This window comes from Haemorhous mexicanus, chromosome 10 (genome assembly GCF_027477595.1).
Source record: "Haemorhous mexicanus isolate bHaeMex1 chromosome 10, bHaeMex1.pri, whole genome shotgun sequence".
Classification (NCBI taxonomy): domain Eukaryota; kingdom Metazoa; phylum Chordata; class Aves; order Passeriformes; family Fringillidae; genus Haemorhous; species Haemorhous mexicanus.
Window position 1 is genome coordinate 3,895,362 of NC_082350.1, and position 26,736 is coordinate 3,922,097.

The following is a 26,736-nucleotide window of genomic DNA, read 5'->3' on the forward strand; positions in this document are numbered from 1 at the left end:
AGGATCTTTGTGGTCAGAAACAAGAAACTGAAATAATTCTTGATTTGATTTCATTATGACTGAGAAAGACAGCTATCTTAAACATTGCAGAAGCACAAGGAGACAATGGAAGTTTTGACTGCCCTTTCTGTATGGCCCTGCTGAGGTTGGTGCAATTTGGGGAAAAAACCTCCAAAATTAAAGGAAAGTACCTGTAGCCATAACCTTTCCTCATTTAAATATCCTACCTGCTGTTGTTGCAGGAGCTGTACAGATCCCCAAGAAATATTACAGGCACTGGTGTGCTGACACGTGAAAAATCCCAGCTTTTTTGTTAGTTTGTTTCTTAGTTGTGAGAGAAGCTGAGAGTGTTCCATGTGTTCCATGCTCCCACATGGCCCTTCCCAGAGATGGAGGCCACCAGAGGTGTTCAGCAGTTGGGGTGTTTAAGGGGACAACCTTGTGTTCTGGTTCCTGCTCCTAGGAATGTGTGTGGCCATGTTGGAAAGGTGTGTGTAAAGTGCAGAGTCATCCTCCATCAGCTCCAGTCTCACCCAGCCCTAAATCCAGGGTCTGGATTGAGCCCATTTCGGCATCAGCATTGCTGGATTTGTATCCCTCAGTTTCACAAGGGGGAATGGGTGGTGTAAGTGAGAACTGGAAGATGTGAAGCTGCCTCCTGTCAATGAAGGATCTGAATTGTGAGTCCTCCTCCTCCTCCTCCTCCTCTCCTGGGAAGTGATTGCTGCTGGCTGTGGGGTAAGAGGTGAGCTCTGCTTTGCTGGCTAGAGGAAACACAAGGGCTGCAGTGGACTTGATTTTGATGAAAAATGAAGACATGTCTTTTGTTTTCTGTTTTATCTAATATTAGACTGGGGGGTTCTTGAATAGCTCATTGCCTGAAGCCTTGGTCACTGAGCAGCTTCTGGGACTGCAGCAGGGCTTTGTGTGTGTCCAGGCCTTGAGGCTGGGATGTGCTCACTTCTTACTCTCTTTGAGTGGCAGCATAATTCCCAGGTGCAGTCCTGGGCCTGTGCTGGGTACTCTCCAAGATCTATCCCTGATCCTTCCAAGGAGGAAGGATTCCTTTTCCCTGTTCCTGGCCCAGCAAGGGTGGGAGATATGCTTAGCTGGGGCATCCATGAGTGCACCCGAGGCAGGGCAGCTTAGTGCTCGGTCAACTTTGTCCAGCAACAAAAGCTAAACTATAAAAGCACTTTTAGGGCTCTGCAGAGCTGAATCGAGGTTCTGATTGCAGAGATGTGGAGATTTGCAGTGACTCAGGCCCACGGAGACATTGGCAGAGGGAGCCAAGTCCTTTAGACTTTCTGGCTCCAGGATGATGCAGGGAAGAGAAAGGCAGAGCCCAGCAGAAGCGGCTCTGCGGGGCTGCAGGGCAGAGGCAGGGCTGGATCTGGGGGTATCCCGGGCAGAGACAGGGCTGGATCTGGGGGGCTGCCGGGCAGAGGCAGGGCTGGATCTGGGGGTATCCCGGGCAAAGACAGGGCTGGATCTGGGGGGCTGCCGGGCAGAGACAGGGCTGGATCTGGGGGTATCCCGGGCAGAGACAGGGCTGGATCTGGGGGTATCCTGGGCAAAGACAGGGCTGGATCTGGGGGTATCCTGGGCAAAGACAGGGCTGGATCTGGGGGTATCCCGGGCAGAGGCAGGGCTGGAGCTGTCATTCCCCTTCCAACACCCCGCACCTGTTGCTCGCTCAGGTGTGCGGGAAGCCGCCCGTGCCCTCACCTGAGCAGGGCCGGCCCCACCGAGCCGGGCATTCCCTTGTGGCCGGACTCGCCTCTCGCTGGCCCGCTCTGAGCGCGGTGGGAGGATTTAGAAAAGCATTCTCTAATCCCTTGCTGACCCTCCTTAAGAGGCTCCGCGCAGCCCCGCGTTGCCAGGGCCCGGTGTATCCTGGAGACGGAGCGCAGCGAATCGCGGCGCCGCTCTCTGGGAAGCCGACATCGCCGCCGGATTGCGGAGCTCCGCCACACGGAACCCGGTGTCCTCCTCCTGCTGCTGCTGCTGCCGGAGATGGCGACGGCTCCGTGGGCACGGGGGGCGCCGAGAGCCGGGGATCTGCTGCCGAGCCGGCCCTGAGCTGAGGGGCCGTTCGCACACGTGCTGCGACTTCTGCTTCTGCCAGCCGCAAAGAGCTTTTGGTCACAGCCCTCTGCCCCATCCTGCCCTGGCAGGCACTTAGGCTTTTTTATTCCTTTTGTTTTTTTCGCTCCTGGGGGCTGAAGCCATGGCAAAGGTCCCCGACAGAAGCAGGCACAAATGGAGTGCGCTTCACACTTTCCTCCGCTGCAACATGAACCCGGAGACCCAGCGGGTAGTGGTCTTTGTCATCCTGCTCTTCCTCATCATCGTCAACGTGGTGCTGATGTTTCTTTTGGCATTTCACTGAAGGAGGACTGTGGTGCATGGGGCTTTCCAGGACTGGGCAACAAATCAGCAGGTCAGCTTGTCGTTGTCTGCCTCTGGTCTGCTTGTCTGCTGTTAGGGTGACTGTGTGTCTCAGAGTATTCCTCCCGTGTTTTTTAATCATCAGCTCCTTCCCCACCCCGCTCCCCTCACTCTCCTCCTGTCATCACTTGTGCCTTGCGCTTTGGATCCCAGGTAAACAAGAGAAAGGCAGAGAGCTAACAGAGCCAACTTGCTTAATCATAACCTCTCCGTGGCACTAATCAGCCTTGATTCCTAGCCATGCCGATTCCGTGCTTGCACGTAGCACTTGTGAGCCCCGGAGGAGGCCGAAGTGGTGCTGCTTTGTTTGCAGAGGGACAGCCATCCTGCAAGGAGCCCTTGCACAAGGACCAGCTCCGTGTAAACACCTGCTGGAAAAGCTGAAGCCTGTAACGCCTCCGCTGCTCTGTCACTGTGAGCGCCGCGCCGTGCTGTGCCATGAGTAATGCCCAATTAGCCAAAGAGATTGATTAATAGAGTCCATCAGGAATTCAGGCTGAATAATCGCTGCAGCAGTGTGGAAGAAGGGTTCTGTTGGCTTTAATCCCATTTCCTTGATGATACCTCAGTGCTTATCAGCTGTATGTATCAAAATGGCTGGCACAGGACGCTGACTGCAGGCCACTGGCTCCCCACGGGCTGGGGCAGCAGCTCCAGGAGAGCTCCTGTGGAAGGCTAGGAGGGAAGGGCAGCGAGGCAGCCTGCTCTCCTCTGTGATGTTCCCAGCACCCTGCCCATCACAGCACGTCCACATTGGCACTGGCACCCCAATGGAGCAACCCTCGGCTTGGTGGGGATGGAGGAGACCCATCCCTGGAGGAAGACAGACTGGAGAGGAAGGCACGGTGCACTGTTCTTAATGACACTGCTTGCTTTTGTGCAGAAGATTGCAAAAGATGCAAGCCCTTAAAATTCAGCAGGATCCTTCATTTTGTGTGTTAGGTAATCTGCAATTTAAGTGCAGCTTTCACAAGGGCAGTGTGTTTGCTGGCACTAATGGTTGAGGCTACTGCAGTTCTTTCAGAGCTGAATATTTATGGCTCCTGGAGTCTGATCTGGTGTTGAGAAAGGCTGGATGGTGGTGTTGTCTCTGTCACCATGAGTGATGTACTCTGTGTCAGTTATTTATGTGATTGTGTAACATTAGTGTCGTACAAAACCCCGTCCCTTCAGCACACAGAGAATGGAATTTGTACCTGTGGAGCTCCTTTCTGTCACACCTGAGGTGCAGAACATCTTTTCCCCAAGAGAGAACTCTCTCTTGCAGCTCTGGGTGTGGGGCAGTAGCAGGCCCCAGCCCCCTGCAATTCTCTGGGATCTCTTATTCAGATGAACAGTTTTGAATTATTAAAAATCTCAAACAAGGCTATAAATTCTATTATCTAGCCATTGTGATAACAGCCACCAAAGCCATCCAGTCTGTGTCATTTTCTGAAGTCACTATTAAAAAAAAAAACCAAAAGCTAACTGCAGCTCACAACTTGGCTTTCAAACAAATCTGTTTTCTCTTGCCTCTAAAGTTTACTGAGATCTTAGTTTCAGCTGGAATCAGAATGGAATGGCATAAGGTGGAGAAAGGATTGTTTCCTGGAAAGGCCAAGCGAGTGATGGGAAGGTATGCCTCAGTCTTCAAATGGCACATGAGGGACCAAAGTGACGCTTTGGGCTCGTAGGGGTCAGTGACAGAAAGCTTTGGGCAGCTACCTATGGGGGCAAATCCTGTACAAGGTTTGAGCAGGTTCTGAAAGTGCTTCAGGTTCAGAAGCTCCCAGCCCTCGTCAGTGGGAGCAGTGAGAGGCCTCAGCAGCGTGGCTGCCCCTGCACCGAGCTTGGACTGCCAGTTAGTGCTCTTGTGCCTGCTCTGTATCCCGAAATACTGCAAAACCCCCTGCTGTCAGATGAGAGGAGCAGTTATTCACAGGGCCTGCGTGCCTGTGTGGCTCTGAGGAGGAGCTGGAGATGGGCTCCATTGATAATCCCAGGGCTGGGCTCAATGGGCCAGCTGGGAAGCTGAGCACACGTGTCTGCCAGCCTAGGCTGAGCCTGCATTCACCAAGTGACTCATGCTCCTGTTCAGCTCAGTGCCATGGCCCTGAGATGTTCCTTGGGTGGCTTCTGTCACTGAACTGGAGGCTGTCACTTCCTGTTCCACTCTGCCTAGGAAGGGACTTCAGGGATGTTTTTCAGGAACTTCTCTTTATGAAGCGTCCTGTAAAATTGGTTAGCCCAGAGCTGGTCTTGTGGTGATGGAGTAATTCACCCTCTGCTACTGCTGCCTGCTCAGTTTGGGGGTGCCTTATTCCTGCTGCAGGGCTCTGCTGGGTTGGGAATATCAAACCAGGGAAGGCCTTGGAATGCCTTCCCAAATGTGAGTTTGGGCAGTTGGTGCCTCTGGAGTGCAGAGCTGCCATGCTGCTTCCTGCAGGAAGCATTGCAGTTGCTGATGGCAGGTGCCCCAGCTTGCTAGAGAACTAAAGGGAAGAATTGTTTCTTTCAAGGGCTCTGGAGGAGTGCAGGACAGTGAGGAAGAAAAGGATGTTATAGGAAAGGGTAATGTGCCCTCTGGTGAAATTGCCTTTCCTTTCCCTGCTTGGGGCAATTTGCATTACTCCTGCTTAGGACAGTTTTGTACCAGAACAGTTGGGAGTCAAAAAAAAAAGTGGAATTTGTCTTGCATTTAAAAATTCTGATCAGAAAAATATCAAGATTACGGAGAACCTTTGGAAATATGTGTTCCAGTGCTGCTGCCACAGGTGTTAGCTTGGGTTGCTATGAGCCTGGGAACATTTTCCTACTTGTTTTTTGGTGAATTTTAATTTCCTCTTTCCAATGCTTGTCTAGATTCTTGATACCTGACCAATACTGAAGTATCTGTGCCAAGGTTTGTTATGGGGACATCGGTGTTTTCCTCCTTTCTCAGCTTCCCCTACAGCTGGATCCATTCAGCTGGAAGCTGCAGTTGACCAGTGAGTGTTCATCAGCCTGGTGTTAGTTGTGACTCATTCACATCTTGGTTGAAGCAGCTGCAATGGCCAGTAAAGCCCAGGAAAAACAGAGCTGGTGAAGGACCCCTGAATCATGTGCAGAAGCTGTAGGTGGTGATAGAAGGACAGTGGGGAAGGAGAGCTCTGGGGGGAGGAGGCTCTGACATTTCTGGAGGGTTTTCTAATTTGCTCTCAGTGCACTTATTTGCCAGGAGAGCTCTGCAGAAGGGCTGGGATTGCCTTCCCTGAACACCAGGCCCTGCCCTGGCACTGGGGCTACACCCCAGGAGGGAACAGCATTGCCAGGGCAGGGGGGCAAGGCAGCTGGGGAGCCCTGTGCCCCCTGCTCCCTGTGCCCCCTGCTCCCTGTGCCCCCTGTGCCCCCTGCTCCCTGGTGCCCATTGCTCCCTGCTCCTGCTGTGCAGCAGGGCATGGCAGCCAGGCCCTTGTGTAGCCACTGGACACCTCCTCCTCCTTCCTCCTCCTTCCTCCTCCTTCCTCCTCCTTCCTCCTCCTTCCTCCTCCTTCCTCCTCCTTCCTCCTCCTTCCTCCTCCTTCCTCCTCCTTCCTCCTCCTTCCTCCTCCTTCCTCCTCCTTCTCCTCCATCCCTGGGTGCAGAGTGAGGCTGTGGCTGCGCTCTTCCCGTGCCCTGTGGTGCTCTGTGAGACAGGGACAGGGACAGGGCTGTGCCCCCTGCATGGGACAAGTCCACCAGAACATTTACCAGGCAAGAGCACTGCTTCTGCTCTGCTTTGAGCCTTGTGAGAGTAAAGAGCATCTGTGAACAGGAGGAGACCAAGACATCATTTCCAAAGGGAGATCTGGGCTTTAGATTGTATCTTTGCTTAATTTGTTCTCCCAGGCTAAACTCATTTCTGTGGTGATATGTGGTATCTGCTGTCTTTGTGATTTATTCTTGGAATCCTAGGCATGAGCTGGCCAGATAAGAAACACAGTAAGCACTTAGGATGATAACATCAACAATTACTTTTAATTACTCCTTCCAGTCTTTTGATTTAAAAGAAAATAAAAAAATTAACGCACAACAAAAGAAGCCACATTACACAGGTTAAAGAAAGATTTCTAGAGGGAGAGTACTTGTTATTGATGCTGTCACTGGCCTTGTTAACTACAGAGTGTGCTGCAAACTGGAATAAAATTATGTCTTATATGAACCTTTGTATGTGTTCTTTGGCCAGGATTACTCCAGGCATGACTCTTGGTGTCACATACAGTGCACCCACTCTGTGTCTGCATTTGGCAGTGGCAGAATTGGAACTCAGAGAGGTGCTGTGGACCTGTCTGACACCACAGTGGCTTTCCCTGTCCTGTTGTGTGCATGCAAGCTTTCTACATTTATATTGATAAATGTGATAGCTCACATTTGGTTGGAGGTTGGAGGTGCTAGAAGAAAAATGTCTCCCAGAGTACCAAGAGGGTGTTGGTCAGCCTTTCAGCAGAGGAGTCAGCCAGTTGTGAAGGACCATAGAGAGGAAAACTGGGCAGTTTGCTCTCCCTTGCACCCAGGAGACCTGGCCCCTCTGGAGCAAGGGGTACTGGGCTCTGCTCCCACCCATCCTGCTGCAGCACACAGGTCCTACCCTGTCTTCCCCTTCTCCCTCCCTGGAGAGAGACCCTAGCCCAGCCCCTTGCAGCGTGCTTCCCCCTCCAGAGAGCAGCAGTTTCACTCTGCACACCTGAATCTCTGCTGTCCCTTGGTGGCAGAGCAGGTAGAGCCTCCCCCAGCTGGGGGAACAAGGGCTGCCTTCAGCCCCCTCTGTCCTTCCTGCAGCCCCTGCTGCCCAGAGCTGGCCAAAGCCAAGGTGACCCAGGGCATGGAGCCAACAGCACAGGGCCCACAGCTGGGAACCTTGTGCTTGTCTAGTGCAGTGTCTGTTTGGGATATCAGCTCAGGAATGGGATCAGTTGCTGTCTCTGCTGAGCTGGGCTGGTTTGTAGTACTCAGTACCTGAGTGTGTTGCAGCTCCAAGCTGCACAGGCACAGCAGAGCTCCACTGTCTGTGCTTGTTCTCAACCATGATCTGGTCCCTTCCCGGCATGTTGGGTATCTGCAGTGCTGTGGAAAATGTTATGTGGAAATAAAAACACTGGATCTAGGCCTTGGGTGAATCCAAGCAGCTACAGGGGGATCTCTCAGCAGCAGCCCAACTCAGCTTTCCTCACCTCAGCAGATGAAATGGCTCCAGCAGGAGATTAGGGAAAGACAGGCTGCTAAGGAGTCATGGCTTGGTATTTTTAGCATCCCAGTTCACACCTGTAGTGCCCAGGAGCCAGCACTTGTTATAATAAGCATAATCTAATTACAGAGTGAGAAGATCTGCCCTGGATGCCAAGAGAGGAGTGCTGGGAATGGCAGGAGCCCATCACTGCCTGTCCTGCCAGAACGTGCTCAGCTGAAACTGAGCTGCCTCTGCAAAACCACTTTGTCCTGCTGGAAAGCCATGGCCAGGATCACTCCAGGCATGACTCTGGTGTCAGGGCTGTGCAGGGAGTGACAGGGATGAGCACAGGAACGAGCTGGGGGATTTCCTACCTGCACTAAAGGCTGTGGTGGTGTTTGAGGGTGCCCAGGATGAGGGAAGAGATGAGAAGCTTGATTCTATGTTTCAGAAGGCTGATTTATTATTCTATTCTATTTATTATATTAAAAGAAAGTGATATACTAAAACTACACTAAAGAAAGAGAAGGGAGACATCAGAAAGCTAGAAAGGAAAAAGGAATGAATAATAAAATCCTGTGACTGACCAGAGAGTCTGACACAGCTGGCTGTGATTGGTCATTAATTAAAAACAATTCACATGCTGGGGAAATAATTCTCCAAATCACATTCCAGAGGAGCAACACATGGGGAAGGTGAGGCTTCCCAGCTTCCCAAGAGAAGAAATCCTGGCAAAGGGATTTTTCAGAAAATATGTCAGTGACAAAAGGCCCCTATGGGAGGGCTGTGCAGGGAGTCAGGGTGACAGGAATGAGCACTGGTGCACACCAGGAGCTGTGGGATTTCCCACCTGGACCAAAGGTGTGCCCTGAAGGAGGAGCAGCAGCTGCTTTGGTCTCCTGTAGTTAGAGGACTTGTTTGCAATGTGGTCTTGGAAACAAAAATGTGATTTTGGTTCGAGGCCTTAGCTTTGTTTAGGCCATTAAGTCTCCTCATGCAGATGATGTGGATGTGAGGCAAATGAAGAAAATGGGTATATGCAAAAGCAGAATAGTACAGGGCCTCTGAAGATCCCAGGAAGCTGCTGCTTCCTGAACGTCTCCTTTACCTAGCACAGGACACTTCCAATAGGAAAAGGTGGTTTTTTGGGTTTTTTTTTTTCTAGAATACATAACTTGAAGAACCTTCTGCAGGGACTACCAAAGAAATGACTCATTTTTATATTTACATATACTAACCAAAAACAAAGGCTTAGGCAGCCTCCTTTGCCTGACAGTGAGACATTATCAAGGTCTTTTTTTTTTTTTTTGTTCTTCTCCTCTGTCTGTTATTCAGATTTTCCTCTGTCCCATTTTCAAACAATAGGACAAACATCAATTCTTAGTTCTGTGAAGAAAGGATCCAGCACAGTGTGTGTACCATGGGAAAGAGATCACCAGACAGGGCATGGGTGGTGGTGGCAGTGGTGGAAGTTATAAGTTTTATGTCACTAAAACCTTTCTCTCTCAGGAAAAAGTGAAGAAGGGAAGTGGATACTGAACTGTGCATGGTGCTTTGAGGCAGGGAGAACATAGAGCCATGTCATGGAAATTGATAAACAATCTGTGTTGGGCCAGCACTCCTGCCAGCACCTGCCAGTGCTGTACAGGCTTTGGCACAGTTTAATGCAAGGGAGATGTTTCCACAGGAGACAGGAGCAATAAAAATGATTTCAGCATGTTTTTTGCAGTGTGCTCCATCTCAATTAACTCATGCACACACATGGAAAGGAAAGCCATGAACTCTGTTTGGGGTTTGGTGCTGCTGCTTGGATGATTCAGGAGGGTTTGTTGGCAATGCAATTTGTATCTGCTTTTCAATGTTTTCTTTAACCTTATTTGTAAAAGAAATTAAGATTAATTTGCCTTCAAGCTATAAGTGATTCCATAACTTGCTGTATCTTTTGGGGGAAGAGTCATCAGCAGGCAGAGAGCCTGTGACCTGCATGGCTCCTTCTCCTTTCCTTCTTCAAGGAGCCAGGGTGCAGCATTTATCCTCAATAAATCTGTATGGCAGCACAGCTACAGCTGAACTGCTTTGGATACATTATCCTGAGGGATCTGTGGAGTGTATTCCTCATTTGTGCAAAGAAATAATGATGAAAGAGAAAGCAAAAGTGGAGGTAGGTGGGAAAAAATCGAGAATGAAGTCATGAGAGAAGTGGTGGAAGCAGGAGGTGTCCTGCAGAGAGGGAAAAGGAGAGGAAATATCCCAGGGGAATGTGCTGGTGGGAGTGCACAGAGGAAGGGTAGTCCTGCAGCAAGAGGAGAATGGGGAAAGCATAAGTGACACAGAAATGTGTTATTGTAGCATTAAATACAATTTTCTGATGAAAATAGTTTCTACTTGGGTGTCTGAGAAATGGCAGTGTAAAAAAGATGCAACAGCAATCACTCCTAAATGTGTGAACAACCAAACAGAAACATTCTGGGCCATTTCCATTCCCAGGATGCACAGTTAAAATCAGGGCATCAGAAAATGTAAAAAATTGTGGTAACCAGCTTTGCTTCATCCTCTGCAGTGAGTGCAGACTTCAAAACTCTTGGTGAGGTCAAGTGGGGAGTCAGGCAGTCTGACACAATTTTCATCTACAGCCAAACTGGAACCAGAAGCTGCAGACTTTGTAGATGTGTGAGCCCTAGGTCAGAGTCTTGTTCCAACCTGAGAGTTCAACCCCAGGCCTTGCACCTCTCCAGTCTTTGAAACCAGGGAAAGCAGGAGAAGGGTACCTGGCCAATTTCCAGGTGCTGTTCTGGCAGCATCTGGGCTGCCTGGGGTAACAGGGGAGGGAGGGCTGGGAGGGGAGTCCCTGAGCCAAAAGTTAGAGATCTTAAACCACTTTTAAACCTTAGGGTATTTCAAGCTCCTTAAGCCACTTTAAGGCTTTAGATGGGTTTAAAATGCTTAAAACACTGTAGGGCCTTAGATGAGTTTAAGCTGTTTAAGCTGATTTAGAGCTTTGGAATGACTTAAGTTTTGTGTCTTTAAGGAGGTTTTGAGGTCCTTTGAGCTCTTAATTGCAAAGGGCTTTTTGGACACTTTGAGTGAGGATGTGGCACCTGCCTGCTCCTGGGACCTGTGCTCAGGGACTCTTTCTATCCCTGGACAGCCAGGTTTCCCTGGCTACACTTTCATCCTCCTTTCTGGAGGAAAGAAAAGCATGCCAGCAGTCAGACATCCGTGTGTAGGGAGGGATGGCTGCCCCAGATGTGTGTCCCTGGTGAGGGCTGCTGCTGAGTGTGTGGGATCTGCTCTGGTGAATGTGTGAAATGCTGAGGAGTCCCAGCCAGGAGAGGAACAGCCCTGCCCCAGGGGACATCCTAATGTCCCTGTAATTACTGTGCTGGCAGCTGCTGATTTTCCACCTGAGTGCCAGTGTGGCTGCTCCTCGTGGGATGGAGCTGTGCCTGCCAGCTTAGCACTTCCAGGGCTGGCTGGTTTTAAGTGTCTGTGGGTAACACAGATAATCAGCATTTCCTTCCTTCTGTGCTTTCCCCTCATGCCCTAGTGCTCTGTGAGATAAATGTTGCCACCCTAATGCCCAGGTGTGTGGGGCCAGTGACACTTTTATACCTGTGACTTGGGCATGGCCTGCCTCTTTGCCTTGTGTGCCTTCCCAGGTATCTTTCAGGTCCTTGGTGGGCTGTATCCAGACAGGATGTGTTTCAATGTCCTTGAAGGACTTACATGTACTTCATCTTTTTTAAAATCACCTCTATAATAGTTTTTAAAATCACAGCCTTGGGCTGTGGGGCTTCCTGTGGCACAGCTTAATTATGCACCAGAGGGAAAAGGTCCTGCTTTTGTCCCCAGCTTCTTGCCTGGTGGTTTCACTGGGCACCCAGCAGCCTGGATTAGAAATAACCTTTTGGTGAGCCTTCAGCTCATGGCCACCCTCCATCCACCTGTCTCTGTTGCAGCTCCAAGGTCTCTTTAGCTTGTGCTGGCCTAGAAACTCTTCCCACCTTTGATTCCTGCTGCTCTTTGTGCCTTGCCTGCTTCTCCTCTCTCTTTCTGAGTCATTCCTGATATTTGGGCTTCTGACCCTGATGGAGAGGGCTGATGTTTTCCTAAATGGGTCTGCAAAGACCTTCCTGAGGAGCAGCTCATTTAGTCAGCCACTTGTGTTTGATGTTGTTCGTGTTACGTTTGAATTTCTGTTGCCATTTTGTCACCCTGTCACTCAGCGTTGTACCTACTCCTTTAGAAAGAGTGAAAATACATTTCACTTATTCCAGCAAGTAAATGTGTTATATACAGAATTTTCAACAAATGTCCTCTGGAAATTTGTTTGACAGGTTAAAATGGAAGCTGCTTTTCAGCTTGACTGCCTGTGCATGTTACCAGCTACTGCAGTGTGCAGCTATCAAATGTGACACACACAGAACCTGCTGCAGGTTGAGAAGGGCTTTGCTCCTGGCTTTTCCTTATGCCAAACCTGAGGGGTCTTAGTGCCCCAAATTAGCAGGCTCCTTGGCAGACAGGCCATGGGAGAGTGATGGGTGCAGTCCTGGGGGCACTGCCAGGGTCAAGGTGATTTAGGTGTGTGACATTCACATTCTCTGATAAAATCCCTTCACCCAGGGTTTTTCTCCTGGGCAGCTGAGAAGCCTCAGAGAAAAGGGAAACAATTCTTATCTCATTTGCTTCTCCTGTGCTGTGCTCATGTGGAATGTGTTTGGAGATTGTTCACCCACAGGTGATTGTTCCATTGCATTCTGCTGGGAGTTGTTTTCACTCTTTGGCCAATCAGGGCCAGGCTGTGTCAGGGCTCTGGAGAGAGTCAGGAGTTTTCATTATTATCTTTCAGCATTCTCTAAGTATCATTTCTGGATTCTTCAGTATGGTATAGCATTCTTTAATATAATACAGTATCATAAAGTACCATAAATTGGCCTTGTGAGAACATGGAGTCAGATCCATCATTCCCTGCAAATACAATATAGGTGTCCTCCTCAGCTGCAGGTGACTGTCCCCTCTCCTTCATAAGGACTTCCCTGAGTTATTTCAGCCAAAAGCACAATGCTTGAAAGCAATTTTCAGGTTGTTTTCATTTGTGTTTCACTAATCAGCTCCCTCATTTTAGGTGAGAACTGGGAGATTTTTGCATCACTCTGGGGTCTGAAGGATCCCATTCCATGGCACCCAGGGGATGTGCACCCCTGGCAGGCTTTCTCAGGCCAAACTCTTCACTCACTGGGTCACTCAGCACCAAGCTCAGCTCTGCCCCCTGCACTCCCCTCAAGGCTGCTTCCCTGCCCCTGCAGATTTCACAGCCTCTCCTTGCCTGCTGCAGGGGGGACCCTCCTCCTCCTCCCATCTGTTTAAATCACTTCTGAGGGGGAATCAGGACTCAGATGATATCAATAAAAGGGAATAATGTAATTAATGCCAGGCATAATGGTTTTGTGGAAAATAGTTCTTACCAAATAAATGTGATGACAAATGTTGAGTGTTTGGTAAATGGAGGCAGCTGTAGTGGATGTCACATGGGGAGTTTAACTACAGGCACTGATTAAAAAAGCAGCACTGTGCAATATCAGTGTAGCACACTTAGCTGGATTAAGATCTTTGTTGACTGACATTTTAGATTTGTTAAGGAGAATCACTGTCAAATTAAAATATTTTGAATGGAGATCTGCAGCGCTTGGCAAATGCCTGAGAGTCCTCCAGTACCCTTAATCAGTCTCAAAAATCTCTGCAGAAAAATCTGCAGCTTCCAGTGCAGGCAAAGGGCAGCAAATGCCAAGGGCATGGCTTGGCAGGGTGTGGGCTGTGAATGGAGCAGGGACACGAGGGGACACGGGCACAGAGGGCTCCTGGTGCCCTGGCACGTGTGGGCAGAGGGGCAGCAGGAAGCACTGAAGTGTTTGCTGTGCCTGCACAGCTGGCTTGGTGGTTCTGGCACCCTGCAGGCAGGCAGCAGCAAGTCCAGCCCGAATTCCTGCCTGGCAGTGAGGGGAGGCAGGAAGCCCCGGGGCTGGCTGAGCTCATCGTGCTGAGCGAGCTGCAGAAGGTGAGCCCTTCCCTGGGGTGCCTGTCTCCCCACCAGGGAGATGCTCTGAGGAGCCAATCCAGATAACTCCTTCAGACTCGGTGCTGCTGCTCCGATGACAGAAGCTCTGTGAGATAAATTTAATCTGTTGCTCATCATTAGACAGTGAAGCTAAAAGTTTTGAGAGGAAGCAAGAGCGAGCTGTCAGGGCAGCAGTGTGCCCTGGTGGCTAAGAACATCAATGGCATCCTGGCCTGGATCAGGAATGGTGTGGCCAGCAGGAGCAGGGAGGTCACCCTGCCCCTGTGCCCTGGGGAGGGCACACCTTGAGCACTGTGCCCAGCTCTGGCCCCTCAGCTCGGGAAGGACCTTGGGACACTGAGCACATCCAGAGGGGACAGCGAGGCTGGAGAGGGGCTGGGAACACAAACCCTGAGAGGAACCCCTGAGGGAGCTGGGGGTGCTCAGCCTGGAGAAAAGGAGACTCAGGGGTGCCCTCATCACTCTCACAGCTCCTGAAAGGTGCCTGTGCTCAGCTGGGGCTGGGCTCTGTCTCCAGCAGCACTGACAGAACCAGAGCTCACAGCCTCAAGCTGTGCCAAGGGAATTCAAGTTGGATATTGGGAAAAAGTTTTTCACACAAAGGGTGATAAAGTTCTGGAATGGCTGCCCAGGGAGGTGGTGGAGTCCCCATCCCTGGGTGTGTTTAACACAGCCTGGATGTGGCACTGGGGGCCAGGGTTTAGCTGAGCTGTTGGGGCTGGGTTGGACTCTCTGATCTTGAAGGTCTCTTCCAGCCTGGTCAATCTGTGATTCTGTGACAATTTCAAAACTGTCCCATGGGTTCAGTTCAAGGCAGAGGCCAGCTTTAGCTTCTGCTCATATTCAGAGAAAATAAGTATTTGTGTGAATGCAGCACAACTTTGGGGCATGTGTGTAAGTAATTTTTTTTCACTCCTCTGCTACACCTTGCATGAGAGAGGCAGAGGAGAAGCTCTGGAAGCAAAATGACTGCTGAAGGAACTGGAGCTGTGGGAGGGCTTTGCCTCAGGGGTCAGGACTGCTGCAGGGCTTAAATGTTTGGGGTGCTGGAGCAGATCAGCTTCAGTCTGGTGCACACAGGTTCAGAGGGAGCAGGCAGTGAGCACAGGCTTCATGGCAACCATTTTAGCTCCCCAGGAAGGGCTGGGTTCAGGTGCTCTTTGTGGAACATGTCTGTTTTAGGGTCACAGAGCTGAAAAATAAATTCCATTCTATTGGTACCTTCTCCCTGGTCTTCCCTTTTCCCAGTTCTTTTGATGCTCCTGGGTTTATTTTTTGGCTCTGCATGATCCAGTGTACTTGGCATTGTCAAGAGAAAGTTATTCAAATGGAAACAAGTAGCTTAAATATTTCCTGAAGGCATCTTCATCCCTCCTTCTGTAAATTGCTGAGATCTTTTATCTCTGTTAATATTGCCTGGAGGTCCTGTCCCAACAGACCAGGACATACAAGGTAATTGTGTCAAGGTGTCCAGCCTGAGACAGACAGGGACCAAGAGCTGCAGTGCCAACAAGCCCATGGCATGGCCTTGGTGTGCCAGGGCTGTTTGCCCACACAGAATGGGCTTCCTTTGGGGCAGCTCTGTGCACCAGCCCTGGCTGTGTCTCCTCCTTGGCAGCCTCTGTGTAGACACTGCTCAGAGGAGCCATCCATCAATCTTCCCCTCCATCTGTGCCACAGGAGGAGCTGCCCTGATGCCTCAGGATTTCAGCTTTTACATTTTTCAGATCCTGTGCTGCATTAGAGCATCACTCCAAACTCCATACAGAGTGTCAGTTACTGTCTGCACAGTTTGCTCAGACAAAACAATCCCTCTGGGCCTGGGACCCAAGGACACCCCACAGCCTCAGGCCCCAAAAAGTACAAACAAAAGTGAATTGGGGGAGCAAACTTCATTACCTGAAGTTGTAATTGCAGAATTAACCCCTGATATGTGAATGGACCAAACTTGTAACTGTCTGCAAAACTGGTGCCCATTGTCCAGCTTGGGTGTAGCCTCTGGGAGGCTGTGACTGCCCAAGGTGTGGCTGTTTGAGGCCTTTAATAAACACCCACTTTATTCTCTGGATCTTGTCTGGCCTCTGCTCTAGGGAGCCACTCCAAGGCACCAGCTCCAGTGCCTTCCCCTTGCAGCAGGGAGGGCAGGAGCAGGAGCCTGGGGCTGGGGCACCCTCGAATTTCTGTCTCAAGCATCTGGGCTAGTGCTGCCTTTGGGTTGCCAATGTTGCTGTCTACAAAGTTAGATGTTTTACTAAACAAAGAAAAAAGTTGATTTCTGATTGTTTTCCCCACTGCCAGCTGCAGGAGCAGCTGTAGGGTGGCTGTTTGCATTCTCTTTAACTTTTCCCTGCTCTGCACTTGTTTGGACCTCCTCAAGAGCATGTACTGAGTTGTCCTTGACATTACAAAGCCAGCACATAAATGTTGTTTCATATGGAAATTAGTAGCTGTTTTCCAAGCCTTGCTTTAATTGCAAAGATCAAAGTGTGGTGAGCTGAGCCCTTTGAGCTGAGGAGGTGCTTGGCAGGGGTGAGCATCCCCTTCCACCCAGCTCCTCTGCAGGGCTGCTTGGTGGTGCCACCTCAAGCACATTTTGCCAAAACCCTTTAACTTGCTGGTGTGTTTTATCCTTCCTGGGGTAGGAAAGTCCTATGGGAATAAATCACACAAGGATTCTATTTTCTTCATGGTGGAAAAAGCCATTCTTTATTCACATATCTCCTTTTTATACAGTGTTACAGACCTCGTGTGGGACTCCAATTGGTCACTAATTGTTTTGCCAATTACTTTGTTGTTATCCTGTATTGATTGGTCACTCAGAAAAGTTGTTTGTAAAATATAGTTTTCATTTTTCTATCTAACAGTGGAAAACTAGTTTATACAGGTGTAAGTTGTTTTTTACCCAGGAATAGCTTGTTATATTAATGAATTGCTCACACCAGGATTGCTTTCAGATGGGAACTTGCAAAATGCTAGCTTTGACAAGGCCAGCCACTGATTCCAGCAGAGCAGGCCTGATTTTATGAAGCCTCTCTCCATGATTTTCTCCCTTTCTGGAACAGAGTCCTGCCCCTCTTTGCCCGTGGCAGCTTGGCCCTGGGGAGGATGGGGCAGTGCTGTGCCCCCAGCTGGGGCAGCTCTCCTTGCTGCAGTGCCCTGTGGCACCCTGGGTGCTCCTGTGCCATGGAAATGCCAGGCCTGGCTCTGAGCTACCCACCTGTACCTGCCCTGGGAGAGGGGCCCTTGGGCTGGGTGTTTGTGTATCTGCCCAGGAGCTGGACTGGACACAGTGGGAAATAACAGTAAAAGGCACAGCCTGAGCTGGGCCAGAGAGGAGCAGAGCCCTGGTCCCTGCTCAGCACCCAGGAGTGCCCTGCCCACCCTGGGGTGCCAGCACAGGGGCAGGGAGGGGGCCAGGCAGAGCCTGTCAGCCTGAGCACATGAAGGTGTGTGCAGTGCTGCTGTATTCCACTAATTGAGATACTCCCACGAACAGATTAAATATTTTTTTGCTCTTTATTTCATACTTTATAGATCATTCCTCCCCAGAAACAAGCTGTTTGTTGTCAGTTAAACAAATCCTGGCCTGTGGTTCAGGTGTATTTATTTACTCCTTTGCCTGACAACTGGCAGTGTCTTGCCTGCCTGTTTGGCCAGGCTGGTGATCCCACAGTTGTGACTTTCTGTATTTTGCAAATCATACCTGTTGCTGAATAGAGAAAATGTAAGGTATTAATATTAATGGATGGATTAAAATACCAGCTGAGGATTCCCTGCCCAGCCCAGAGGATTTCAGTGACTCTGAGTAGAACCATGTGAGAGCTGAGTGTGTGAGCCCTCTGTGCTGGGAATGCTGGGTCAGGCTTGCTCTCTTTTCTTCTCAGCACATTACCAAGATGTGACAGTGTTTTGCTGTGTGGCATTCATGCCTTCACATCACCAGTGATGATGATCATCAGTTTGTGTGAGCATCTCAGTGCCAGAGGGAGTCCCTTGGTCTCTCTCTGGACATGGCCACGGTGTGTGCCAGCCTGCACATCACACTCAGAGCACTGATCCAGGCTGCCATGATTAGGCACACAGAGAAGGTATTTTGTCTGAGAAAGAGCCATGTTCTCAATGTGCTGGTCACAGTTTGGGTGTTGAAAAGCCTGCTGGATGCTACTCTTCTGAAGGTTTAGCAGCTTCTGCCCCTTTCCTGAGCAGCAGCCATCCCTTGCTGCAGGGATGTGTAACTCAGCAGGGCGTGGCAGCAGCTGCTGGCACTGGTGGGTGCCCAGCTCTGGAGTGAGATCTGAGTGTTTCATCAGCTCCCCTCCATAGGGCTGGCCAGGAACTGGCTCCAGCCACCCCCTCCCCCTGTTGCTGCTCTCCCTCCCTGTGCTGGTGTTCTCAGGGGTCCCAGGATGAGGGAAGAGATGAGGATCTTGACTCCATGTTTCAGAAAGCTGATTTATTGTTTTATGATATATATTATATTCAAATAAAATTATATACTAGAAGAAAGGATTTCATGAGAAGGCTAGCAAGGAATGGAATGATAATAAAATCTTGTGACTGACCAGAGAGTCCGAGACAGCTGGACTGTGATTGGCCATTAATTAAAAACAACCACATGAGACCAATCAAAGCTGCACCTCTTGCATTCCACAACAGCAGATAATTATTGTTCACATTTTGTTTCTGAGGCCTCTCAGCTTCTCAAGAGAAAAGATCCTAATAAAAGGATTTTTCATAAAATATGTCCTTGACACCTCCCTGCAGCAGGAGGAGCTGGGCTCAGCTTGTGGTGTGCACAGGCACCAGTCAGTCCCTGCAGTCCCAGAGCAAATGGATTGCCCAAAGCAGCAGCAGAACCCTTTGTGAGAGTGGCCACACTGCCCTCACCCACAGCCCAGCTGCTCTTCTGGAGCTGAAATCTGATAGCCAAGTCTGGAAAAATACACTTTTACATCCACTCTCTTCCCTACTCTAGTTGTCACTGCTTTATGTTAAAATGCTAAGACCTCTAAATTACTGAGGGTGCACTCAATCCCCTGCTCCAGATCATGGATAAATATATTTAGAGAATCACAGAGTATCCTGAGTTGGAAGGGACACACAAGGATCATCAGAGTCCAACTCCTGGCCCTGCACAGGCATCCCTGGAATGCCACCCTGTGTCTGACAGCATTGTCCAAACATTCCTTGAGCTCTGGCAGCCTTGGGCTGTGATCCTGGGGAGCCCCACCACCCTCTGGGGAAAGAACCTTTTCCTGATATCCAGCCTCACCCTGCCCTGCCACAGCTCCAGGCCATTCCTGGGGGTCCTGTCACTGAGCACCAGAGAGCAGAGAGGGGAACCCTCCACCCTGTCATCACCATCATCAAAACACTCCCTCACATCCAGGGTTCCCCCACTGCCTCTCCTTCCATGCCTGTTCCTTCTGAAGGATTTATGGCCACCCCCTGCAGCACTCCCTTTGTGAGAGCCATCCCACCACCTTGCTGTGGTGGCAGCTGTATCCCAGTTTTCCTTCACACCATAGCCCTGGGCTCCTCCTGTTGGTGTGCATTAGTGGATGCACTTCACTTGGGCTGATCCCACCACCTTTTGGGGGAGGAGAGGCTTTAATTTCTACATGAGCATTCTGTTGTTTTTAATCCATCAATAACCCTTCTGGTTTTGCTGGCACATGGATCCATCCCCTGTTTTCCCAGCGATACACACAGCAGCAGTGCACTGCATCCCACCTAGCTCTGGCTCCCCTGGCTGTGTAGATAAGTGGGAACCTCTCACCCTCTCCTTCCCCATCATGCTGTTATTTCTGTCAGAATGGAAACACTGCATTAAGCTCTTTCTGGTTCAGTGCAGGGCCATTTGCTATCCAAAGGCAGACTGCATTTCAATTTGCTTTCAAATGCCTCGTTAAGCCTCTTCTGATTTACTCAGCTGATGATTGTGCTGACTCTTTTCCAACCTGCATCTCTCCTTTGTGAGAGGCAGCAGCAGTGACCCAGAGCAGGGGAGAGCTCTGGGTGACTGAGCAGCCAAGGGCCATGGGTGGCCATGCGCTGTGTGCTGTGCTGTCACTGCTGGGAGACCTACCAGGGACAGTGGCTTTCCTACAGCTTCTCTCTTTCTCCTGTGTGCCTCCCATACTGTCTTCCTGTTGTCTTCCCATAATTCATCATTGCACCATTTTCCTGGAGAAAAACAGGCCTTCACTGCCACTCCACAATGGCCAAGTGCTTTTTAGCACAACTCCAGTATGCACTCCATCTTCTTGGGAAAACCTTTGGTGTTCAGGCAGTCCCAGGCACACTCAGGCCCTGGGAGCTCTGTGAGTGTGCTCTGGAGTTGTTGAAATCCAAGGGAGACTCTGTCCGGATACACCAGTGGCATCAGGCACTCCTGCTGTGGTGGCCAGCAGGGAACAGAGACACCACTCAGCAGCACCCAGGTGTTACCTGGCCACCCCACAGCTGAGGTGGGAATGGGCAGCAGTGGCTCCAGGCAGCACTGAGCTCAGAGCCCCTTGCAGCTTCCAGACACATGGTTTAGTTTGGGTTTTTTACTTGTTGGGGGTCCTGTTTTTCCTAGAGTGGGGCCTCTATGGGGCATGCAGTAAATAACTGTTGTACCTCAGTATAAATTGCTTACAACTCTCCTTATTTTAAGCATCTTAAGTGCTGTGTTTAACCACCTTACAGGCTTCAGGCTCTACCCATTGCAGAGTAGCTCTGAGGCCTCTGAATGCTTTTTCACAGAATTACAGAATCTCTGGGTTGGAAGAGACCTTCAAGATCATCGAGTCCAACCCAGCCCCAACACCTCAACTAAACCCTGGCACCCAGTGCCACATCCAGGCTTTGTTAAACACACCCAGGGATGGGGACTCCACCACCTCCCTGGGCAGCCATTCCAGAACTTCTTGCTGTCTCTAAATATTGATGCTCAAGGTTTTATTTCAAGGCTTTCCAAAGCAGAGCTGCACTGGCAGCACCAGAGCATCCTCCCTCCACAAACAAGGTACCACTGAGCCTTTGTCATGGTTTGATGCTGGCACAATGCCAGTGCCCCCATGAAAATATATTCTCCCCAGTGGCTGCTGTGAGGTGTGACCAGAAATAGAGCAAAGCAGGCTCCAGCTTAGGAATAAAGGAAAGAACTTTATTTACTTAAAAGATGAAAAAAAGGAACACACAGAACTCAGAATGAAAACATTCCTCCTCCTCCCCCCAAATTCCCCCACCACACAAAATAGAATCTTAGATTCTCAATCCAGTTACCACCCCTCAGATCATCAACTCTCAGTTCATCACCACCCCTCAGATCATCAACTCTCAGTTCATGAAGGAGAGAGGAGTCCCTCTTGTACCATAGGCTTCCCCAGGAAATACAGTTGAAACCTCTTTCACTGAAGGGAAACAGCCTTGTTTGCTGGCTGAGGCAAGGCCAGCAGGATGAAATACCAGAATTTATGTTTTTATGGTGGTAAACATAGTGTGTGCCAGTGATTCTCAATAAATGCTGTTGATAATATCAGTTCAGTCCTTAAGAATAGTATTCATTTCATACAGAAAATGAGTATGGACTAAAACTAGGGATTTTTTTTTCCTGCCACACCTTCTAATTATTTAAGCATCTTGTAAAATTTCCTTGAGACTTAATTTTTTAAAATAATTCTTCTGTACTTAGGTGACTCTGGTAAGTGGATCATCTTGATTCTCTGTTACTGTAAGGATTAGCAGCAGCTGAAGATAACTTTGGGGCACAAGATGCAATGGGCCATTATCAGTTTTAAAAGAAAATGAAACTTCTGGGTATGCAGGTTCATCCTCTGGCACAAAGCTCCAGCCAATAATTCTGAAAGGAGAAGAAATGCAAGTGAGGGCAAAGCAGCTGCCAGGCTTGCAGCAGCTCCTCATTGCTCATGGGGCACAGAGGCAGCAGGGCTGTGCCAGGGCTGTGCCAGGGCTGCAGTACGTGTGCCAGGGCTGTGCCAGGGCTGTGCCAGGGCTGTGCCAGGGTGCTGCTGGCATGAGGGACTGACAGTGTGCCTCTGTGCCCCCAGCTCATCAGCGATGGCAGCGTGGTGTACGCGGAGGCGCTCTGGGACCACGTCACCATGGATGACCAGGAGCTGGGATTCAAGGCTGGAGATGTCATCGAAGTAATGGATGCCACCAACAAGGAGTGGTGGTGGGGCAGGATTCTGGACAGTGAAGGCTGGTTTCCAGCCAGCTTTGTTCGGGTAAGATCTTCATCTTTCTTTGTGTCCTTTCCATGAGCAGCAGCTGTTTGTTCTTCTCCAGGTTTAACGGTCTGTGGTGACACCAGAGGACTTTCACTGCTAGGGATTGTTCAGCATGTCTTGTTGGTATTCCTCTACAAGTGGCTCCAGCAGCCACCAGTGTGGAGAACTCCCTCTACATGAGTAAATCAGGGCAGAAGGTTCAGCTCCAGACTGGAGCAGAGCTGTGCCAGCTGGGGAGCTGCCCTGTTTGGTGGTTTGCAGCCTGGCTGCTGCTTACCCATCTGTACATTGGCTGATTTGTGCCCAAGCACATGGCACCCACTTCCAGGAGCAAGCAGCCCTCTCCTGGAGGAATCCCTGATGCAGATCCCTGGATTCTTCACTCCAGTGCCCACTTGGACAATAGAGATGAGCGTGGCACCAAAGGCACCTCTCTGCAGCTGGTGCTGGTGCCAGTGCAGTGCCATGGCAAAGGATGAACCCAGCTGACTCACATGCACCTCCCCAGCCCACCAGGCTGCTGGCACTGCGTGCCAGGCACTAAAAAACGGAGGAGAAAAGCACAAGAAATGTCTGGGCAGTGATCTGGGGCAATGTGAGACGCTCAGTGCTCGTGGGCCAAGGCTGTCCCCTGGTGCCAGCTTCAAAGCCCACACAGAAGAGCTGTGCAGACCAGCCCAGACAGTGCCAACTGCACCCTGCAGAGTCTTCATCTCCAGCAGAGCTTTCTGAAACACATCTGAACTCTCAGGGCAAGCAGGGGGGAACCAGGAGTGTGGGAGGTGGTAACTGCTGTGCTGTCCCGCTGGGAGGAGAAAGGCTTTTCTCCTTTCTCCTGCCTGTGACTGTCGCTGTGGGTGCCGGACAGCTCTCACCACCTCGGGGCAGGCTCCTCAGCGCTGCCAAGGCAGGGAGGTGCCTAAGGGCAGAGATTCTCAGCCCTTTAGCTCTTTATCCAGGTCACTTCAGATCACAAGTGACCCAACACCAGGTGAAGCATGAAAGGAGGTGACACGAGGCCGTCTGGTGTCTGTAGCAAAAGTCCTTGCAGAAGCGGGGAGGTTTTGAAATGCTTTGTTATAGGTTGCAGGAGATAGTCTCAGCTGCATAGTTAATACAAACAGTGGAATGTTTTGCAAATAAGATTACCAAGACCTCAGCACTGCTTGTTCTTGCAATGAAAAGACAGAACTTTTTTCTTTCGTGTTACTGATAAATTAAATTCTCCTGGCTGGCAAAAACTTGTCATCTTAAAGTAGACTAGCACTAGGCATTAGGGATGCAGAGTAAGAAATTCTTTTAACAGAGGAATCACAACACTTATTCAAGCATCCAGCTGAAGATTTCTTGCTAATTACCACTGGCTCTCAAGCTCACTGCAGGGAGGGCTGGTATGTCTGCAGGCTTGGCTCAGACGGCAGGACTCTGTCACTCCACATTTGAGTTTCAGGCCGAGGTTTGAGTTTAAGAGTTGCTGATGTCCTGCTCACAGTGAAGGAGAACCAGGGTTGCACATCTTGAAAGCTTCAGCAGTGAGTAAATGGAACTTTAGCAGTGAGTAAATGGAACTTCAGCAGTGAGTAAATGGAACTTCAGCAGTGAGTAAATGGAACTTCAGCAGTGAGTAAATGTAATCTGTGCCAGTGCTGGCAAGCGAGGGTATGCAGTGTGTTTTATACGGAGGTGTATTGGTATCAAGTGGTAAGTCATAGAGCCAGGAAGAAACGACATTAAAAGTTTAAAGCAGTTCTGTGTCTCTGTACTGAAAATTGCTATAATTATGTGTGCTTTACCTTCCTAACTTTCCCTCCTTCTCTGTGCTGGGATAGATCCTTTGGGTCATGTGCAGAGTATTCCCCGGGCACTCAGCAGTGCCAGAACAGGAAGCCGGGGTGGAAAGCCGCCCTGGGTGCCCCTGTAGCTCGGGGCTGTGGCAGGGCAGAGCAGCTCCCTGCGCCCGGGCTGTGCTGCCATCTGATGGGGCACCGAGAGTCCCACACCGCCCTGCCCGGCTCTGCCCTGCTTTCCCACCTCGGTGCCCACGGGCAGCTAATCTGCTACTTTAGCAATGAACTCTCTTTAAATAATGCTGGGGAAGCAGATACCGAGGGGCCATCTGTTACTGACAGTAGGAGAACAATAAAGTAGATAAAACCCCAACCATTTGGTGGTTCTCCCCTCCCTCCCAAAGTGTTCCTTCAAATATTTAAGAAACTTTCACTCGATAAACCATTTCTGTCCTGATTTTATATGCATTATTCCTGAAGGACTCCATATTATTCCTGTAACTTCTGTCCACTAGAAATGCCTGCCTAAACCCACCCATGTCAGGGTGGGAGCAGCTGCCATGTGCCCTCCCCAAAGTGACCGTCTGGCCGCAGCCTCCCCGAGGGGAAAATATTTCCAGGCAATCCACACGCCCTCCTCTCACCTTGCCCCAGCTCAGTGTGTGTCTGCCATGCAGCACTTCCTTGGCAGAGGTGTTTAGCAGTAGGAGCAGTGAACATCTTGTGCCTGCAGCTGCGGGTGAACCAGGATGAGCCCATGGAGGATTATCCCCTGAAGGTGGAGGGGGGCAGAGAGGAGGATTCCCGGCGCTTCGGGATGGGCCAGACCACCAAGGACCAGATGAGGACCAACGTCATCAATGAGATCATAAGCACAGAGAGAGACTACATCAAGCACCTGAAGGACATTTGTGAGGTAAGGAAGAAAGGGGGAAGGGGCTGTAAGGATTTCTCGGAAGGATAAAGGACTGTGTCCCATGCTTGCCCAGAAAGGGACCCTGAGCAGGTAACTTTTCTGAAAATGAGACTGGATTTCCATCAGTTCTGCTGAATGCCAGGATATGGTCAGAAAACAGAAGACAGTTCATTACAGCAAAACCCAAATGCCTCTGCATTTGGACACTCACTTGTGCTCTGATTAAATGGAATTAATTGAATTTCCCCAGCCAGAGAAAAGTAAATGTCTAGCACTGCTGTCCTCTCTAATACATGTTCTGGGGTAATATAATCAGCAATTCCAGCCTTCAGGCAAGCCATGCTCAGACCAAAACAACTGGGGATGCTCAGCCAATTGGATCCTTTACAGTCAAATATGCTGAATATTGTGACACCTCTTCTAAAAGAGATCCATCCTGTACACTGGGGGAGTGAAGGCAGGTAGAATTTTTGCAGGAACAGAATTCTCCTCTGCAGTGGTACAAAAGTGGCTCCCAGCAGAGGCAGCTGGGGCAAAGAGCCCACACTTAAAAACTTACAAAGCCTCTCCTGCTGCAGTGTCCCCCTGCTCCTCGGAGCTCTCCTCTGCAGGAGTCAGCTGGGCAGCTCCTCACAGAGAGCAAATCACGTCCACACCTGGACTTAACTGGTCTGAGTATCAGTGCTGGGCCAGAGCTCCCCATTGCAGACACAGAGAGGCTTTTTCAGCAAGAGAGAAAGCAGCTCTCAGGTGTGGGCTGCAGCCTCACCCTGTGTGCTGCCATGAGTCTGTGGCAGCTTCTGTTGGTACCATGTTTAGGGTAACATGAGAGGAAAGAATAGTTACAGATGGGTCCAGATCTGCAGGAAGGGAATGCAGGAACCTGGTGAGCACCTGAGTGCAGTTCCTGAGGCTTTCTGTGCCACAGAGCAGATGCCCAGGAGGTTTCCAATCTGCTTTTCTCCCAGGGTTACATTAAGCAGTGCCGCAAGAGAGCAGACATGTTTACAGAGGAACAGCTGAAGACAATCTTTGGGAATATTGAGGACATCTACAGGTGCCAGAAGAAATTTGTTAAAGCACTAGAGAAGAAATTTAACAAAGACCACCCACATTTGAGTGAGGTTGGCTCATGCTTCTTGGAATATGTAAGTAAAGTTGACTTCATGGGAAAGGGGTAACTGAGCATGGATTGAGCCAGAGGATTTAGAAATTTATCTGACAGAACTGAAGCTTTCTTTAAAAAGACCCATCCAATCAAACTAAATGCCACCACCCTCCATGCCAGCCCTGTTCAACCACTTCCCAAAGAAATATCCTGTAGCTCTTGTGGCTGTGGAAAGAGCATTTTCAAAGCACCTTATCTCCTGAACACTGTAATCCCTGCCAGCCCTTGGTAACTCAGGGAAAATGTAGGAAGACTCCAAAATCTGGAGCAGGACTGAGTTTACAGCAATGGTATTTTGAGGTCAGTGAAGGATCAGCTGTGGCTGGTGTGGGCACTAAAGCATTCAGCTGAGCCCAGAGCAGGATGGGTGGGAATGTCTGGGTCTCTCAGAGGAAGCTGTGACACAGCTTGCCAGCCCCCAGCTTTAGGTCTGGAGGACACAAATCCCCAAAGAGTCTGTGGCAGGGCACAGCCTGAGGGACACGGCAGTAACTCCCTCCCTGTGCCTTGCAGCAAACAGAGTTTCAGATCTACTCTGAGTACTGCAACAACCACCCCAACGCGTGCCTGGAGCTGTCGCGCCTCGCCAAGGTCAACAAGTACGTGTACTTCTTCGAGGCCTGCCGCCTGCTGCAGAAGATGATTGACATCTCCCTGGATGGCTTCCTGCTCACCCCCGTGCAGAAAATCTGCAAATACCCCCTGCAGCTGGCCGAGCTGCTCAAGTACACCAACCCCCAGCACAGGTAGGGCGGGGAAGGAGCCAGGATGCTCCCATGGAAATGGAGAGCCGTGGCTAACTGCAGCCAGCTCAGTTCTTACAGCTTGCCTCATAGAAACCAGGGAAAAAAGTGTGTTTATATCATTTTATAATGTATATTTACACAGTGTAGGTTATATGTAATATAACTTATTGTATAAGAATATAACTTAT

At 50.0% G+C, this 26,736-nt stretch overlaps 1 protein-coding gene across 1 annotated transcript in view; it reads left to right on the plus strand.

The window, feature by feature from the left end:
* Nucleotides 1–26,736, plus strand: part of ARHGEF4 (Rho guanine nucleotide exchange factor 4) — a 112,381-nt gene that overhangs the window by 76,019 nt on the left and 9,626 nt on the right. Inside the window, 4 exon segments of the mRNA XM_059854971.1 lie at nt 21,749–21,928; nt 24,452–24,634; nt 25,603–25,782; nt 26,316–26,548. Coding sequence (XP_059710954.1) covers nt 21,749–21,928; nt 24,452–24,634; nt 25,603–25,782; nt 26,316–26,548 — 776 coding nt within the window.